Source organism: Aquarana catesbeiana, linkage group LG09 (genome assembly GCF_042186555.1).
Source record: "Aquarana catesbeiana isolate 2022-GZ linkage group LG09, ASM4218655v1, whole genome shotgun sequence".
In the NCBI taxonomy this organism is placed as follows: Eukaryota; Metazoa; Chordata; class Amphibia; order Anura; family Ranidae; genus Aquarana; species Aquarana catesbeiana.
Genome location: NC_133332.1, coordinates 167,322,007 through 167,339,483, shown reverse-complemented (window position 1 = coordinate 167,339,483; position 17,477 = coordinate 167,322,007). Strand labels below are relative to the sequence as shown.

Here is a 17,477-nt window from a genome sequence, read left to right as displayed (position 1 = left end):
CAGTCAAAATCTGAGTAGAAAAGCCTGCCCCCTGATAACATGCTGCAGAGAAGGACCCTTGCCCTTTGTGTGGAAGCAGTAGTCTCTCTGTGGTGGTCCGACATGCCCCCTGCTGGGTCTAAGCTAAAGCTCTTCAATTAAAGCCCCGTACACACGGGCTGAATCTCGGGCAGCATCGGCCGGTTCAATAGAAACTGGCTGACATTCAGCCTGTGTGTACCACAGCTGATCCAACAGAAGCCGGCCAAAGGGGCATGACTGAAAACGGACTGCTAGCCAGCTCCCAATCAGAGCTTTCAGCCAATGACTGGAGTATTCAGGCGGGGAGTCATCCAACTATCAGAACACAATAGCACAGCAGGGGAGATCACTGTACTAACATCAGGTTGTTAGTACAGTGGCTCCGACCTGAGCTGTCAGCCCACTGGGTTGAACAAAAGAAAACTAGCAGTGTGTACTAGGCTTAACAGCGAGTGTAAGCTTTTCTGATTTTAGAGCTTTAGGCTTGACCCAGCAGGAGATCTGACAGACCTCTGCAAAGAGACTACTGCTTCCACACAACACATTATCTATCTATTATCATTAGCTATCTAATGATATGTTTATCACTAAAACACTTAGACCCCTTTCACTTAAGGTAGATTCTCCTCCTATCGGCAGGGGATCCCTGAAGATCGGAGCAGAGTAGTATAGATGTCACATCCGTGTCTGCTTAGCATAAACTGACCCCAGTATGCTCTATGGGCTGCCGGGCGTAAGCAAACTCCACCATTTAAATCATGCTACCTTCAATCTAGTCCACCAAAACTGACAAGGATCCTGTCCTTTGCCATTGTTTTTTCTTTTAGTGTACCTGACTGGACCCAGAGCACAAAAGTCCATTTATGCTCGCCTGTCCATTGGGCTGCATGGATCTTCCGATCAGGTCTGCCTAGAAAACGGACAGGAAGGGGCCTTAATGGATGAAGCATTGCAAGTAAGTTGCCATCACACTTTTGAGAGCTAGTTGATACAGAGAACGCCTCATTATTTCAGAAGCAACCGCTAAATGAAGAAAGTTGATTACCACTATTTGTAGTTAAACATATTTTACAGAAAACCTTAGGTAAATGATACTGTATGTGAACCCTTACCTTGTAAAACACCCCATTCAGTTTTAAATAGAAATGCCTTAATATTGCATTGGGACCTGGATTGCGTGTCCCCTTTGTTTGTTATAGCTGATAAGAACTACCAAGTTTCCCTGCCGAAAAGTGGACTACCAAGTGGGAGGCGGTAGCATTCTGCCTCCCACAGGAATTCTGGAGGGGCTCGGATGTGGCTTGGGCCTGGGCAAAACACTGGAGAAAGTCAGTTGGAGGTACTAGCTACCCCCCCTCCCGGTGTGGGGCTCGAGCCGGGCGTCGTCGGAGTCAATCCAGATCCTCTCATTAGCCGAGGCCAATATGGGGTAGGAGGCTGGTTCTGTGTTTGGCAGCCTGCCCTGTAGGCCAATACATGGTGGACGGCTGAAACCCTGAGCCTACCATAAGCAACAGGCTGGTGGCAACACAGGGGACATGTACCCTCTTAATAAGAGAAACTCCCCTCATACTGTATATGTTTCTGATGTTATATGTTACCTTTTTTTCTTTCTAATAAAATGATAAATATCAGGGTCACCATTACACTCCTACTGTAAATGTATGTCAAGATGTGAACGTACCCAATAAACAAAGTGTTACAAAAAAAATAGAAATGCAAGGCAAAAAGTTTTAGGCATTTGTGAAAAAATACTGTAAATTAAGAGTGCTTTCAGAAATAGAAGTGTTAATAGTTTATTTTTATCAATTAACAAAATGGAAAGTGATTGAACACAAGAGAAATTTAAATCAGATCAATATTTGGTGTGACCACCCATTGCCTTCAAATGCTTGGAGTCGCTGTCCTTCTGCAGAATAAATTTGGAGCCAATCAGTCAATCCCACTCCTTCCTGATGGTATGGCAGGATGGATAAGTACCTGCCTGTATTGATTTGCATTATGTAAATTGATAAAAAAAATAAGCAATTAAAATACCGTATATATTTTTGAAAGCATTCTTACTTTTCAGCATTTCTTCACATCTGTCTAAACTTTTGTATATAAAAAACGATATAAATGCCTTTTTTTATGTGATAACATGACCTCTGCTTTCAGCTGCATACAGGGCTTAATGACTGGGGGACTGTCTCATCAGGGGGCAGAGAAACAGCAGTACACTGATCTTTCCAGTGAAGAGCTGTGCAGGGGGCGTGTCAGCACAAGTCTGACCGCTGGGGTACAAACAGGTCATTGTTCCAAACTGATTGCCAAAAAAAAAAAAAAACTGACCATGTTGGCGTGGATGTGCTTCCATGCTTGGTGTTGTCAAGCAATGCAAAGTGGACAGGATACTTTTGTAGATAATAAGTAAGTAGATTGTATAACAGACACATATCAGGAATATGAAATGTTGGGATAACATACACTTTAAATGGCTTGTCCATAAATATTTGGATTTTTGACAACTGCTATGGAGCACCATACACCACACTGTTGCCTTTTGTCTTTTAACATTGGAATTGTAAAAGAAAAACTCACTCAAAACGAAAGGGTCAGCACTAAAGACAAATTATGGTCAGCACTAAGACCCCTTTCACACCGAGGGCATTTTGCAGGCGCTATAGCGTTAAAAATAGCGCCTGCAATCCGCCCTCAAACAGCTGCAGCATTGTCTCCAGTGTGAAAGCCTAAGGGCTTTTACACCGGAGCGCTGCGCTGGCAGGATGGGAAAAAAAGTCCTGCCAGCAGCTTCTTTGGAGCGGTGAAGGAGCGGTGTGTTTACCGCTCCTCCACCGCTGCTCCCCATTGAAATCAATGGGGCAGCGCTGGGATACCGCCGTCAAAACGCCGCTATTGCGGCGCATTGTGGGCGGTTTTAACCCTTTCTCGCCCACTAGCGGGGGGTAAAAGTGCCCGCTAGCGGCCGAAATGCGCCGCTAATCCGACGGTAAAACGCCGCTAAAAAAAAAGCCACTTTGGGCGGCCCGGTGTGAAAGGGCTCTAAAGACAGCACTGGACAAATTAAAGAATAAGGTTTGCAGTTTTTATTGACAGTAACATTTGTTGTTTTAAGACAAACACTGGTGAACCTGAAAAAAAAGGTTTATTCATTTCCATTTTGTTATGCCTATGTGTATATATTGTATAGGAAATAAAATAATTTTTGCAAAAAAAAATATGATATTCGTATTAAAGGGTAAGGTCACCCTTTTCTCAAAAAATGAAAAGGTGAACTAACTGCAAACATTCTGGCTACCCTCCTGTACCCCACTATGATGCCCATGCTACCTAACTGTACTGACAAAAGAGAATTGCATCTGAGGCTTCTTCCAGTAAGGTGTCCCAGGTAAAAGAAGTGCTTCTTATTGGTCATCATGGCCATGTGGTCTCACTTTACCATTGCAAGCATTATGATACAGTATATACTCACTCAGAGGCTGTGTATTGCAGTGTACGGGTCAGTACATCGGTAGCACAGGCCGATATGTGCAGTGGGGTCTGGAGGGGTGGCCAGGAGATTTCTAGTTAGTTCACCTTTATAGTTTTCAAGGAAACGTGAACTTACCCTTCTGTTTATTATCCTAAAGTGACTCTATCAGCAAACTGAAACTCTCAGATGTACTTGTCAAGAAAATAGTGGGTACTTACCTGTCTCACAGCCCATGCTATCAAACACGGCTCTATGAAATGATATTCTCCCTAAAATCTCTTCATATCCTCACTCATCAGGAAATTCTGTTCTCCCGGTCCCCTTGCTATGGTCAGTGGTTTCTCCCATGTTTATTCTATGTCTTATAGTGACCCGTGCTAAGCGAACCATGGGACCCAGACATCATCTCTTGGAAGCATTTTGTGAAAGGGTTGCTTTACCCACATGAGTACTAGTCTGTATATACCCCTTCCCTTACAGGGGAGTTTTCAGTGCTGTGATGGCTTCACTGACAATTACTGTACTCAGATTAATATTTTATTAATTTCTAAGACAGTATTCTCTTTTGGTGGAATTTAATAACTCCTCTTTTTGTATGCTACATTAAAAAAAAACAAATGTCCACAGAAATATAGAAGAGTGAAGGCAGAAAAAAGACTAAATAGTCCATTAAGTCTGACTTTTTTTTTAATTATTATTATTGTTTTTGTTTTGTTTTTTTCTTAAAAGCCTATAGCATTTCTTGAAGCCCTAAAATGCCAGGACAGAACAAACACCCCCAAAACTGTACTACTAAGTTTAGGACATATACATTGCAGGAAGTCAGAGTATAGGGGCCCGGGCTATGCTATGCACATTTTTGTGCAGTGTGTTTTGTATAGTGTGTTGTGCAGTGTGCTGTGTATAGTGTGTTGTGTATTGTTTATAGTGTTTTGTGCAGTGTGTAGTGTGTTGTGTATTGTTTATAGTGTTTTGTGCAGTGTGTAGTGTGTTGTGTATTGTTTATAGTGTTTTGTGCAGTGTGTAGTGCTTTGTCTATAGTGTTGTGTGTAGTGCTGCGTACAGTGCATTGTGTTTTGTGCAGTGTACTGTGTAGAATATTTTGTGCAGTGTGTTGTGTGTAGTGTTTTGTGCAGTGTGTTGTGTATTCTGCTTAGTGTATTGTGTATAGTGTGTAATGTACTGTATAGTACGGTGTGTATAGTGCCTTGTGCAGTGTGTTGTATATAATGCTTTGTGCAATGTGTTGTATATAGTGCTTTGTGCAGTGTGTTGTGCTTTGTGTACTGTGCTTTGTGCAGTGCATTGTGTATTCTGCTTAGTGTATTGTGCAGTGTGTTGTGTATAGTGTGTAATGTGCTGTGTAGTGCGGTGTGTATAGTGCCTTGTGCAGTGTGTTGTATATAGTGCTTTGCGTACTGTGCTTTGTGCAGTGCATTGTGTATTCTGCTTAGTGTATTGTGCAGTGTGTTGTGTATAGTGTGTAATGTAGTGTGTAGTGCGGTGTGTATAGTGCCTTGTGCAGTGTGTTGTATATAGTGCTTTGTGTAGTGTGTTGTGCTTTGTGTACTGTGCTTTGTGCAGTGTGTTGTGCTTTGTGCAGTGTGTTGTGTATTCTGCTTAGTGTATTGTGCAGTGTGTTGTGTATAGTGTGTAATGTACTGTGTAGTGCGGTGTGTATAGTGCCTTGTGCAGTGTGTTGTATATAGTGCTTTGTGTACTGTGCTTTGTGCAGTGCGTTGTGTATTCTGCTTAGTGTATTGTGCAGTGTGTTGTGTATAGTGTGTAATGTGCTGTGTAGTGCGGTGTGTAAAGTGCCTTGTGCAGTGTGTTGTATATAGTGCTTTGTGTAGTGTGTTGTGCTTTGTGTACTGTGCTTTGTGCAGTGTGTTATGCTTTGTGTACTGTGCTTTGTGCAGTGTGTTGTGTATTCTGCTTAGTGTATTGTGCAGTGTGTTGTGTATAGTGTGTAATGTACTGTGTAGTGCAGTGTGTATAGTGCCTTGTGCAGTGTGTTGTATATAGTGCTTTGTGCAGTGTGTTGTGCTTTGTGTACTGTGCTTTGTGCAGTGCGTTGTGTATTCTGCTTAGTGTGTTGTGTATAGTGTGTAATGTGCTGTGTAGTGCGGTGTGTATAGTGCCTTGTGCAGTGTGTTGTATATAGTGCTTTGTGCAGTGTGTTGTGCTTTGTGTACTGTGCAGTGTGTAATGTATAGTGCCTTGTGCAGTGTGTTGTGCTTTGTGTACTGTGCAGTGTGTAATGTATAGTGCCTTGTGCAGTGTGTTGTGCTTTGTGTACTGTGCTTTGTGCAGTGTATATTGTTTTGTGCGGTGTGTAGAGTACTGTGTAGTGGTTTGTGTGGTGTGTAATGCATAGTGTTTTGTAAAGTGTGTAATGAATAGTATTGTATGTAATGTACAGTGTTGTGTGTAGTGTTTTGTGCAGTGTGTTGTGTTTAGTGTATAGTGTTGTGTATAGTGTTTTGTGCAATGCATTAAAATGCTCGCCTACCTAGAAACCATATGAAGAGATATGCAGCGCCATCTAGTGATCAAAGTGTGAAGCGCAGGCGGACGGAACCAAATATGCAGGAACTTGTTTCTAGGAGGATCATTTCGGAGGCGGACAGGAAAGCTGAGCGTGCTGGTGGGGAAGTCTGGGAGCGTAAAGTTTGGAGCGATGGCTGCCACTTCAGTGAGTATATTGAGTTGGAAGGATTACTCCTATAGCAGTGTGGTCTACCTGTGTGTGATGAGATGAAGGTAGAGCTGTGCTCACAATGGCCGTTGTAGCGGCGGGCAGAGGAGATGAATTCCCCCCACACCACCGGACATTGTACTGTGGTCTGATGTAGCGACTTCTATGTGAGAAACGGAGTGGGGGGTGTTTGGAGAAAACATTCTGTATATTGGCAGCAGAAAGTGGAAGTAAAGGCAAAAACCTTACTAACTCTAAGCCCTCATTTACATTGGAGTGACTTGTCATGCTATTTGACAGGTTGCTCCCTATTGCTGACAATCGCACTGGTCAAATCGGTACAACGCTGACTTTGCGGTGCCGTATCAATTAAAAAATGTAGTTCCTGCACTACTTTTGGCAATTTCGGGTGCGACTTGTATAGATGTCTCTGCACAAAGCCGCACAGATGTCTTCCAAGTCGCACCTGAAATTACACTGACATGCGGCTTTGAAATTGTGCTGTAAAGAAAAGATCGCTATACTTATACTGCTCTGGTCCGCTCCCAGGCAGAGGCTTCGGTGTGTAGGAGAGGCAACCAGCAACAGAAGCCCCATAGTAGGTGTATGGGCAATGTCATTTCCCAGCCGTTGTCATCTTTCTTCTGCACACAGAGGACACTGCTGGAGACTGGTCCAGAACAGCTTCAGAGTTGGTAAGTATAGCGATCTTTTCTTTACTTAGGTTTTGCCGGTACTTCCACTTTAAAGGATAAGGTCACCTTTACAAAAAATAAATACACATTTTTTTTGCATGTAAAAGAACACTGTGAATGGATGAGACGGCCGGGTGGGCGGAGCTCCACATGGCCACATTTTGTTGTAGAGCAGGGGTCTCCAACTGGTGGCCCTCCAGCTGTTGCGAAACTACAAGTCCCATGAGCCATTGCAAGGTTGACAGTTACAAGCATGACTCCCACAGGCAGAGGCATGATGGGGCTTGTAGTTTCACAGCTGAAGGGCCATCAGTTTGAGACCCCTGTTGTAAAGTGTGACAGCTAGTGGGGCAGGACAAGCCCCCCCCCCCCTGCTAACTGTCGGAGCTGGGCCCGTGCATCTGTACGTTGGTGTAACATATTACAAAAGGTGAATATATCCTTTAAACTCTAACTAAAGGCAGAACCTTTTTAAATAGATGTGGAGAGAGGGCTACCGTTACCATCCAAATTTTGGGTTGGGTTAACTGGAAATTGCGCAGTCATGCAACACTATATTAAATTTTATATAATTTTTTTCACACAAATAGAGCTTTCTTATTTTAGTATTTAATCACAACTGGACTTTTGATTTATTATATAAACAAAAAGACACTGAGAATGTTGAAAAACAAAATATTTTTTACTTTCTGTTATAAAACCTATTCAATAAAAAAAACAAATTTCTTCATAAATTTAGGCCAAAATGTATTCTGCTACATGACTTTGGTAAAAAAAAAAAATCCCAATAAATGTATTATAATTGGGTTGTGTGAACGTTATAGCATCTACAAACTATGCTATATATACTGGAATTTATGCAGCTATGACACTATACTGTAATGGCGGTCATCAGCGACTTATAGAGGGTCTGTGATAGTGTGGCAGGCAATCTGACGCTAACAGAACCTCGCTTGGATGTACACTGACATCAATAGTGACACTAATACGATGATCGGTGATAACACTGTACTAATGACACTGGTTGGGAAGGGGTTAACATCTAGGAGTAATCGAGGGGTTAACTGTGTGCCTAACCATGAGTAATATGTGCTGTCTTTACTAACAGACCTGACTGTTTTTCTCCCAGCCAAATCGCTGCTCTGTGTACAGAGTCCTGTGTATTTGTACACACAAGACTCTGTGCTACGATTGGACACAGCCGATCAGCAGGTCTCAGCCATAATTCATTGGTCAGGACCTGCTGACAAAATCGTGCTGTGCACGCACGCCCCAAACCTGGAAGCAAGCTGACAACATTTATTTACATTGCTGAGCCTGCAACTGCACAATCAGTCACAGTTAATCTACTGTGACTGAGGGGCAAGTAGTTAATATGAGCTATCCAGAATAAGTAGAGGTTTAATGGCTAATTGCTTGTAGATTTTTAATATTAGTCATAGACACAGGGTTGATAAATCAAGCCGATTTAAATCGCTAGTAAAAAGGCTTGATTGTAATCATAATTTTAAAAGAGCAACTGTCATCTCTGTCCCACAGCGACTCCTCCTCTGACCCGCTGTCGACTCACCAACAGTCTCATTCACTTTAATGGGGTGGCTGGTGATGCGGCAGTGACTCAACAAGGTGATGGACGTGGCGGCAGCAGGTGAGTGCATGCCCACTAACAGGAGCTGCCATGATTGATCTGAAATGACAGGTGTTCTTTAAATGTAAGGACTTATTCTTGCTGGTAGTTACAATCTTTAATGTTTGCGAACAAAACAAAGGTTTCCTATTTAGAATAATAAGCTGTCAGGTTAGTAAATATTCCCCAACTGGGTCTCTTTTATGGCCTGCTTTCATTTTGCTCCTCAAGGGAAGAATAAAGCACTTCAAGCTATGTGCAGAAAGATCACAAGGTTTATAAGCTGCTTAGAAGATTTCATGTTCATTTTTACTGCTTGCCCTTCCTCCTCACACTTAGAGCCTGGTACAGATGCATTTTTCTCCAATCATACAGTTTGTAGTGTACATAGTTTTGCAAAATAATGGGATAAAGGAATATTTCTGAACTTTGTTTTATCTCATGGTTACTGTGAAATTGTGTGAATGCATCAGAGCAGTGCATGTTGTCTCAGCTTGCAGAGCTTGGATTCATTGAATGAGTTTACCAAAAATTTAAATCTTGCAGAATACACAGCCTCATGCTAAATAACTAAACTCCATTTCATGCTGAATAAACTAATTTATTAATGTATCTTAAATAAAAAAACTATCTTTAGATAGATTTTTACTTCAGAAGCGTTTTATTAAAATAAATTTAATTAAAAAAAAATAATAATAATATTATTTTTTTTTTTTTAAATCATGATTTTTATCTACCCTGCATAGACACTATTTAAAAGTTTCCTATAGAGCTTATCTCTAAAGCCGTGTACACACAAGCGGAATGTCCGACGGAGTCTTTTCATCGTCCATTCCGATCGTGTGTATGCCTCATCAGACTTTTTTTTTTTGAAAATTCTGAGGGACCTAGAAATAGAACATGTTCTAAATATTTTCGACGGAACCAATTCCTATCGGGAAAACCGCTCGTCTGTATGCTGTTCCAACGGACCAAAAATGACGCATGCTCTGAAGCAAGTACGAGACGGAAGCTATTGAACTTCCTTTTTCTAGTCCCGTTGTACGTGTTGTACGTCACCGCGTTCTGGACGGTCGGACTTTGGTTTGACCGTATCTAGGCAAGACCGCTTGAATGGAATTCCGTCGGAGAAACCTTCGGAGTTTATTCCAACGGCAAAACCGGTCATATGTACAGGGCATAAGGGTTCCAACAACATGATGTATATGGCTAGCATATGTTTGGGAACAGTCATCATGTGTGTATAACAAACACCAATGAGCAGTCATTCTTTGGTTTTTGGGGGGGGGGGGGGGGATGCGGGGAGCTATTGGTCATGTTGAATCCTTCTTGGACAACCACTGTTTTCTATCAATGTGGGTTTCCCATGTTTTTCCACCTATAACTTCTAACCAGGCATGCTCAGGTGATGCTGTTTTGTTTCCTCTTTCATCTATGATTTCTTATGTCAGTACTAGTTTAAGAAAGTGGAAAACCTGCACAGTGCTAAGCAATCTCTACAATGTCTGCTTATCTGTTTATGTGACTCCTTTAAATCAGTTTCTCTTTCTTGTGGATTTGTTTTTGAGTATTCAAGTTTTGACTTTTGTATACATTTGCTGAAGAAAATAACACACCATTTTTCCAATTTGTAGGATTTCAAGACTGATGTGGATCTAGCAACCAGAGCAGCAGAAGGATTTGTTAATCTTTATTATGAAACTTTTGATAAAAGGAGAAGAGTAAGTTCTATTCTTGTGTTTATTTCATTTTTTTAAACAGACTGTTTATGAATTTAAATCAAACCAATGAACCTTTATTGATCTTAATACCCCTACTTTAGCTACAGTTAAGTAAAATAGGGTAAAACCAAAATACTAACACACTGCTCACTCTATTAACAGAATTCTTGTTGAATGCAGGTGACTGTACTGCTGAAGTACAGAGAGAGATAATATGTTGTCACACTTGCTCCTGCATCAGCTGTGCAGCATTGCTCTGTCCTCTGGTCTGGCTTCCTGAGGCTGCATTCACCCCTGAGCGTTTTCAGCTCATAAAACGCTCATAAAATGCCTGAAAATTGCCCAACAAGCAAAATCCCATTAATTTCAATGGCACCTGTTCACATCTGAGCGTTTTGTCACCTGAAGCAAAACGCCTGAAAAATGCCCTAAGCTCAAAAAAGAACAGGAGCTTCTTTGGGGCAGATTACAGGCGTTTTTCTGCCTTTTACATTGGTGACCTGAACAAAAACACAGTAAAAACGCGCAACTTTGAAACGCTCAGGTGTGAATGCAGCCTAATGTTAACACCTGTCTACTGTGCCTGCACAATGTTTGTTGCCATGGTTGCTTGATATCTCAATCTGAGGCACGTGTGACAGGGTGACAATACAGGAACACAATTTGGCGACAGTTGTCAACCCATAACAGGGGTTACCTGAATAGGGGGTCTTTATCGCAGCATCACCAGATATTGCTTTAATGAAAGATGTATATGTGAGGGAAATTATTATTTGAATTGACATAACATTATATTTTATGGGAGATTTTAGTGATTGGGTTTAGATCTAATTTATCAATACAGGATTTTTTTCCCCGAAAAACATGATTAGATGATTGAAGCGAGTGCAGCTTTGCCCTAGGGCTTGTTCACACTTCAAGTTCATGCACATTTAAAGACCACATTTTACTGTACATGAAATGTTCGTTCTAACCGACTATGCTTTGTGCCTTTTGTAAATTGCAGGAGCACTGTTAACTTTTTTTTTTTCTTTTTAATAATTTCTATGATCTATACCTGAGCTCTGTAGTGCATAGAAATGCAGCATTAAATGGAGCTGTGGGTGAGCCCCATTGTGGGATGGAAAAATGCAGACTTCTGCACTTCAGTTCACCTAGACCCTGCATTCAAGTGTGAACAAGGCACATAGAAAACCACTGTTTTCTTTATGCCCTTGTTAGAGACCTGCAGTTTTCTAATGCTAAAAAGTGCAAGTCTCTGCACAAGTGTGAACAAGCCCTTACTAAGCTTAGTGAACATTATTTTTTCAACGTGATCAATTTCTACTCCTTGTACATCCAACCCACCGAATAATAAAACCTGGCCCTAACTGCTACAAGACTAAGTTGATATTGGAATTTTTATTTAATTAAACAGTGTAAAGAGCATGGAAGATGTGAAAAATACAGTAATCATAGCAGGTAATTCGATTTCAGTGCCCTGAGGTTTGTCCTATTGTATCTGACTCTGCGTTAAGCTTACCTACTTGCCCGTATACTGTGAGCGGCGCAGCCATGCTTGCTAAGATTCCTGTATGAACTGACTGTCTTCTGTGTATAGTTTTCACTTTATGTTCAGGGCTTGAAATCCTAGGAGATCCAATACTGTTGTTAAGATTGAAACCAGTACAGAGTACTTGCAAAACGGCACACAATGCTAAAGCTGACCTCCAAGTTTCCTGTCACTTTAAATGGTTAGTTTGGACCAAGCTGTTCCAAATAAACTATTTCCTTCATTAAGTTCTGAACTGGTTCTAAGCGCTGCGTGAACTGGCACTAACAGCAACATACAGTACACAGTACTAGGTTCCGACTGTGAGACGGAGACTTGCCTCACACCCGGAGCAATATAGAGTTGGTCTGAATGGTGCTCAGCCATTCATAGGCAGCTTTGTATTCTGTGAATGAATACAAAGGTTCCTCTGGCTGAGGTGGAGAAATGAGCTGATGATGTCACACTCTCCAGCTTGGCCAATCAGAGGAAGCTTTGTATTCATTCACAAAATACAAAGCTGCCTCTGAATAGTTGAGCGTTACTCAGACCAACACTTATTTTGTTTCAGGGGTGAGTCAGGAAGTCTTAGCACTGTGTACTGTATGTTGGAGCCAGTGAAGCACTTAGTGAATGAAATGGCTCGTTTGCACCAGCTTGATTCAAACAAACTATTTGACAGTAAACATGGAGATCAATTTCAAGGACCTGAATGGTTCTACTTTTTTGAATGGTCCTTTTATGAGGTCCTGGTGGTAATCGAATCCAGAACCTGAGCATGTCAAGGTTATAAGTTCTAGTCAATATAATGTAGATCTATGCAAGGATGCACAAAATGAGACAATAGTAATCCACATGTATAGAATAATTTAGGGTAAATTTTAACTCTAATTTTACTGATAGAAGTATACAATTATAAATGGTATGCATCTGTTTTTATATTTTAATTAGAGAGTAAATTAATTTTTAGAATTAATCACTATTTTGCAGCAATTGACCAAGTTGTACATGGACACTGCTACATTAGTCTGGAATGGAAACCCAATATCTGGACAAGAGGCTCTGATTGAGTTCTTTGACATGTTGCCATCCAGTGAATTTCAAGTCAACATGTTTGACTGTCAGCCTGTTCATGGTAAGAAATTGTGAGACGTGTCCCTGTATGGGCTTCTTGAGTCATGTGAACATTAAAATCATATTTTTAATTTGATGTCTATTAGCCAAATGTGTTTTTGTTTTTTTGGGGGGGGAATGAAAAAAAAATTAACTACAATATTTTTATTTTCTGAGGAACATTTGCAGCTAACACATTAAATGCAAAATGGATAGCAGTAGTCTTCATTTATAGGAATATAGATATCTAATATATATCTAATCAATTATTTTAGGAAAGGGGGACAAGTGAGTACAATTTTAACCTTGAAGGATAAATTCGCCTTTTTAATAAAAAAAAGAAAAAAATATATTTTTGCAGGTAAATAAATGTGCATTTATAACTTTTGCTTTTTTTTTTGTTTTTTAGGGGCCTGTAAAGAATTGCACCAGCGATATGCTGATCAGTGCAATGCATGGCTCATGCAGACTGTCGGTGTAAACTGTCTAATGCTTTGGGCAGGCAAGAACCATCAATGAACTACCACAGCACTCGCCAGCACTGTAGTAGTTCATTTAAAACTACAACCCGTCAGCCACAAATGCTAGTTATAGTTTTCCCATTCACAGAACCGCCCCCCATAAAATCTGAAGGACTGTAAACTGGCCCTTTCTTTAGAAAGTTTGGAGACCCTTGCTATAAGATAAGCCTATGTTAATTAAGAGGCATTCTGCCTGTACTGCAAATGCTTTCTCTTTGTTTGCAAGGAGACCGTGTAGATCAGTGGAAAGCATGGCCTGGTGTGGTCAGCTTGATACATGCTAAGGCCAATGGAGGCACATGTGTTTCCTGAGCCTTACACGTTTGCCAGTACAGTGCTTGGGGCCATTTAGAAAGTGTAATCTCTGCCTGCCAAACCCATTTAGCATCTACTGTATATGTTCGTAGAAATTTCCTCATTTGATACTGATAAAGCAACTCATTTTCACATCTACACAGGGGTAACATTGGTATATACAGGCTGTGTTAAGGCAGCCAATTTACTCTTTGAATGTATCTTTAATGGCCTCAACGCACAAATGTTGGTAACAAAGAGCACCACATCACATTCACACTTGTTTTTATTGTATTTGTTCTTTGGGGAGCCATTCAGAATATTGCGAACACACCACAGTACACCTGCAATAATGCATGAAATGCACATTTATAGGTTTAAAGCCAGTTTTAGGGGATCTAGAAGTAATGCACCCCCCCCCCCCCCCCCCCCAACTCATATTCACTATTTATAAACTGCATTCATTTTTGACAATAATTAACTCAACTTTGTGAAGAGCGTTCCTTTACATTACATTATTTTTCTATAGCTATAAACGGGAGAATTCAATAAAGAATTTCTGCTACTTTTCCGGTGGTATGGACCTTTATAAGGTCCTATGCAAAAAGCCTTGCCTCCAATTTCAATAGAATTACCAAAATGTGCGTCGAATGCAGGTACTGTAGTTCTTTATAGCGCCACTTTTACAGAGTAATGCAATCCTGCACCAAATTTAAAACAAACTACCTCCAGTTTATATATTGTACTCTATTGAAACTGGAGGCAGTTAAGACCAACTGTAGATTGCATGTATTTGTACACTGTGTAGCAATGGCATATTTGAAGCCACTACCCTCTCCCCTCGTCGCCTCTTCACAGCCAAAAGCTGACAGTGAGAGGAGCCTGATGGGGAACCTGGAACACTAGTTTCCTTTCTGGTCTGCTCTCTCCTTGTGATTGATAACATGCTATTGACTATGGATCTGCCCACTGCCTGCTGTCAGTCACAAGGGGAGCAGACCTAACGGGAAATAGTGTTTCTAAATCCCAATCAGGCTCCGCCCACCCAGCTTTGATATTCCTCTGTCCCTGGGCTGTCTGTGTGAGGGCTGCAGCGATGAGAGGGAGCTCCACAGCACAGAGGGTGGAGTGTATAGATACTCTGCACACATTGCTTACCACAAATTCATGTACCTGTTTCCAGCAGGCACATTCATGTATTGCCCACATCAACATTTGTCATGTAGAGGCATGATGGAGCTCTAAAGTTTCTATGACCCTATTTATGAATTCCCCTGATCGTGTTTGTCAAAATTGTACTATCTGCATCTGATAAACATGAGATCCTAATGTTTATATTTCTTCTTTTTTCGTTTGCTGATATTACATTGATCCAAGAAATCTGAATAATATTGTACTGGAATGTGATATTCCTCATTTTCTCTTTTTGTCATAATTATTTAAAAAAACTTGCACCTTGCAAAAGTAATTCTTCAATCAAGTTTATTTATGTGATGGTGTCCACATATCCCCTAATCTGTACCATCTTTATTTTTAATACTGTAATGCATGTTTGCAGAATTTCTTGAATTTTACATCAGAAGTTTTTCTAGTCTTGCTGGAAGCAAAAACATTAACACAAGTATAATCTTTTTCTTTTCCTTTCCAAGAACAAGGCACTCAAGGACAGAAGACTGTACTGGTTGTTACTCAGGGCAGTGTGAAGTTTGAAGGAAATAAACCTCGTTACTTCAATCAAAACTTTTTATTGACTCTCCATACGTTACCATCTAACAGGCTGTGGAAGATTGCCAGCGACTGTTTCCGCTTTCAGGACTGGGCCAGTTAAAGTCAACCAGCTAACAACTTTATTTAAAACAAACCTATACTCAGTAAAAATTGAAAATTACTACTAGTATTGTAAAGCAGTGCCTTCATTTACCTTTGCATATTCCCTCAAGCTGCTCCAACTTAATAAAAAATGAAAGTATGTATCTGTGCGATAGCCCAAATTCTTGTAAAGATGCTTAAATCGCCTTGAATTCTTGCCAATCCTAGTAGCAGTTTAAACATTTTTATTCTGAGCAGCAGTTACTCTAAAGTGAAGATGACCAGACCTTAAAGTGGTTGTAAACCCTATTGTTTTTCCTAGAATTAAAAACTGGTTTATATTTATCTGCTCTGTCCAATGATTTTGTACAGAGTATCTTGAACCTCTTCTGGAGTCCCCTGCCAGCACTCTCAGCTCCTCCTCTTTTGTGTGTGTGCTCCCATAACAAGCTGTTTGCTATGGGGCCACTCATGCTGACGCGCTCCTGAATTGAGCATGTGTACTCCATTGCGTGGCTTGTCCCTGCCCCCACTCTCTGCTCTTTGACTGACAGCCAATGGCTCCTGCTGCTGTCAGAGCCTTAATGAGACCAGAAAGAGGAGAGAAGATGTGTAGCAGACGGGCACAGCACTGGATTGGGAATGAACTTAGGTGTTTAAGGGGGGATCTGGGGGTCTGCTATTGAAAGTTTATTTTCCATAATGCAGAAAATGCATTAAGGTAAAAAAAAAAAAATTTTACCTTTTAGGCCCCTTTCACACTGCCACAATTTTACCGCAATTTCGTGATTTCAAGGAATGCCTGTTTAAACTTGAGGTCTATGGACCTTGACTCACATCAAAGTCGGACCAAAGTAGTGCAGGGACTACTTTGAAGTCGCAGAGATATGAATGGTACTCATTGGAAATCATGGGGTAGGACTTGTCATGCAACTTTGCAGTCCCAAGTCGCACAAGTGTGAAAGGGGCCTTAGAACCACTTTAACCCTTTCCTAGCCTTCAATGCTGAAGTACAGGTACAACCTGTGTTGTTCTCCAAGTCAATCCTTGTGTATTATCCTTCTGTTAAAAGCTGGAGTTGTACATAGAGCCTTGAGGCAGTGCAAGTTGGGATTAAACGTCAGCCTTTTCTGGCATAGAGCCCCACCCTGTCATTTAAGTATTAGTTATCAATGTGGGACTTGACTTAATCTCACGTTAGGATGAAGTTAAAGGTTCATGTACTGCATGGTCTAAATCTTACAAAGGCTTTCAAAAAGATTTGAAGGCTAACACAGGTGCTTGTCAGGATGATGCAATGCTTGCACTAGTAACCTTGTTTTAGGGCAGATCAGGTTAACTTTAAGGTGATGTGTAAATGAAGTAATCCACAGCAATAACCAATCGGATTTCAGTTTAGAGCCTTCTGGTCAGGAACAGACTTTTTTATTAATTATAATTAAGTTGCTGCATGATGCTGGTTGATGTACCTTATGTACTATGTTACATCGGGAATATTGATAGCTGGATCTATAGTCTGGCAACACTTTTATGTGAGTACCAGGTCAAATATTAAACTCCTGAAATAAAAACAAGGAAAAAAATTGGCATAAATAACAGTTGACTGTATATATGTATGTTTGTTTTCATTTTTTTTTAACGTTGTACATGTTTTTTGTATTGTAAGGCTGATAAAGAAATGTTTTTTTTAATCATTTGCGTCTTCTTCCTTGATTGTGACCTCAGTGGCAAAATCAGTGGCATAGTTCTACATCTATGGGCCCCAGAGTGAATTCTGGACCTAGGAACTCCTCTTTACTGGGCTCCCCACCTTAATGCGTTCACCTGCCCTTCTTACTAGGCACCTGCAATAACACTTAGAGGTTGATTATATAAAGAATTCACATAGCTATTCGTCCAGTGACAGTGCATGTACGTTCTTTCTGTGTGAACAGGACAAAAAAATGGCTATTTGCTCTGCTGGTCAAATGTTTTT

The 17,477-nt window shown here is 40.8% G+C and overlaps 1 protein-coding gene across 1 annotated transcript; it reads left to right on the top strand.

Moving 5' to 3' along the window:
• The first annotated feature begins 6,033 nt into the window (after window positions 1–6,033).
• On the top strand, window positions 6,034–17,193 carry NXT2 (nuclear transport factor 2 like export factor 2). Its single transcript, XM_073599372.1, has 4 exons — window positions 6,034–6,188; window positions 10,148–10,234; window positions 12,756–12,900; window positions 15,343–17,193. Exons 1-4 carry the CDS (start codon window positions 6,174–6,176, stop codon window positions 15,519–15,521), a joined length of 426 nt encoding a protein of 141 aa, XP_073455473.1. The 5' UTR covers window positions 6,034–6,173; the 3' UTR covers window positions 15,522–17,193.
• The last annotated feature ends 284 nt before the right edge of the window (window positions 17,194–17,477 follow it).

Excerpts from the sequence above, each read along its gene's own strand:
- NXT2 (XM_073599372.1), top strand. Across the intron at positions 10,235-12,755 it reads CTTTTGATAAAAGGAGAAGA|CAATTGACCAAGTTGTACAT; the intron begins GTAAGTTCTATT and ends ACTATTTTGCAG. Across the intron at positions 12,901-15,342 it reads TGACTGTCAGCCTGTTCATG|AACAAGGCACTCAAGGACAG; the intron begins GTAAGAAATTGT and ends TTCCTTTCCAAG.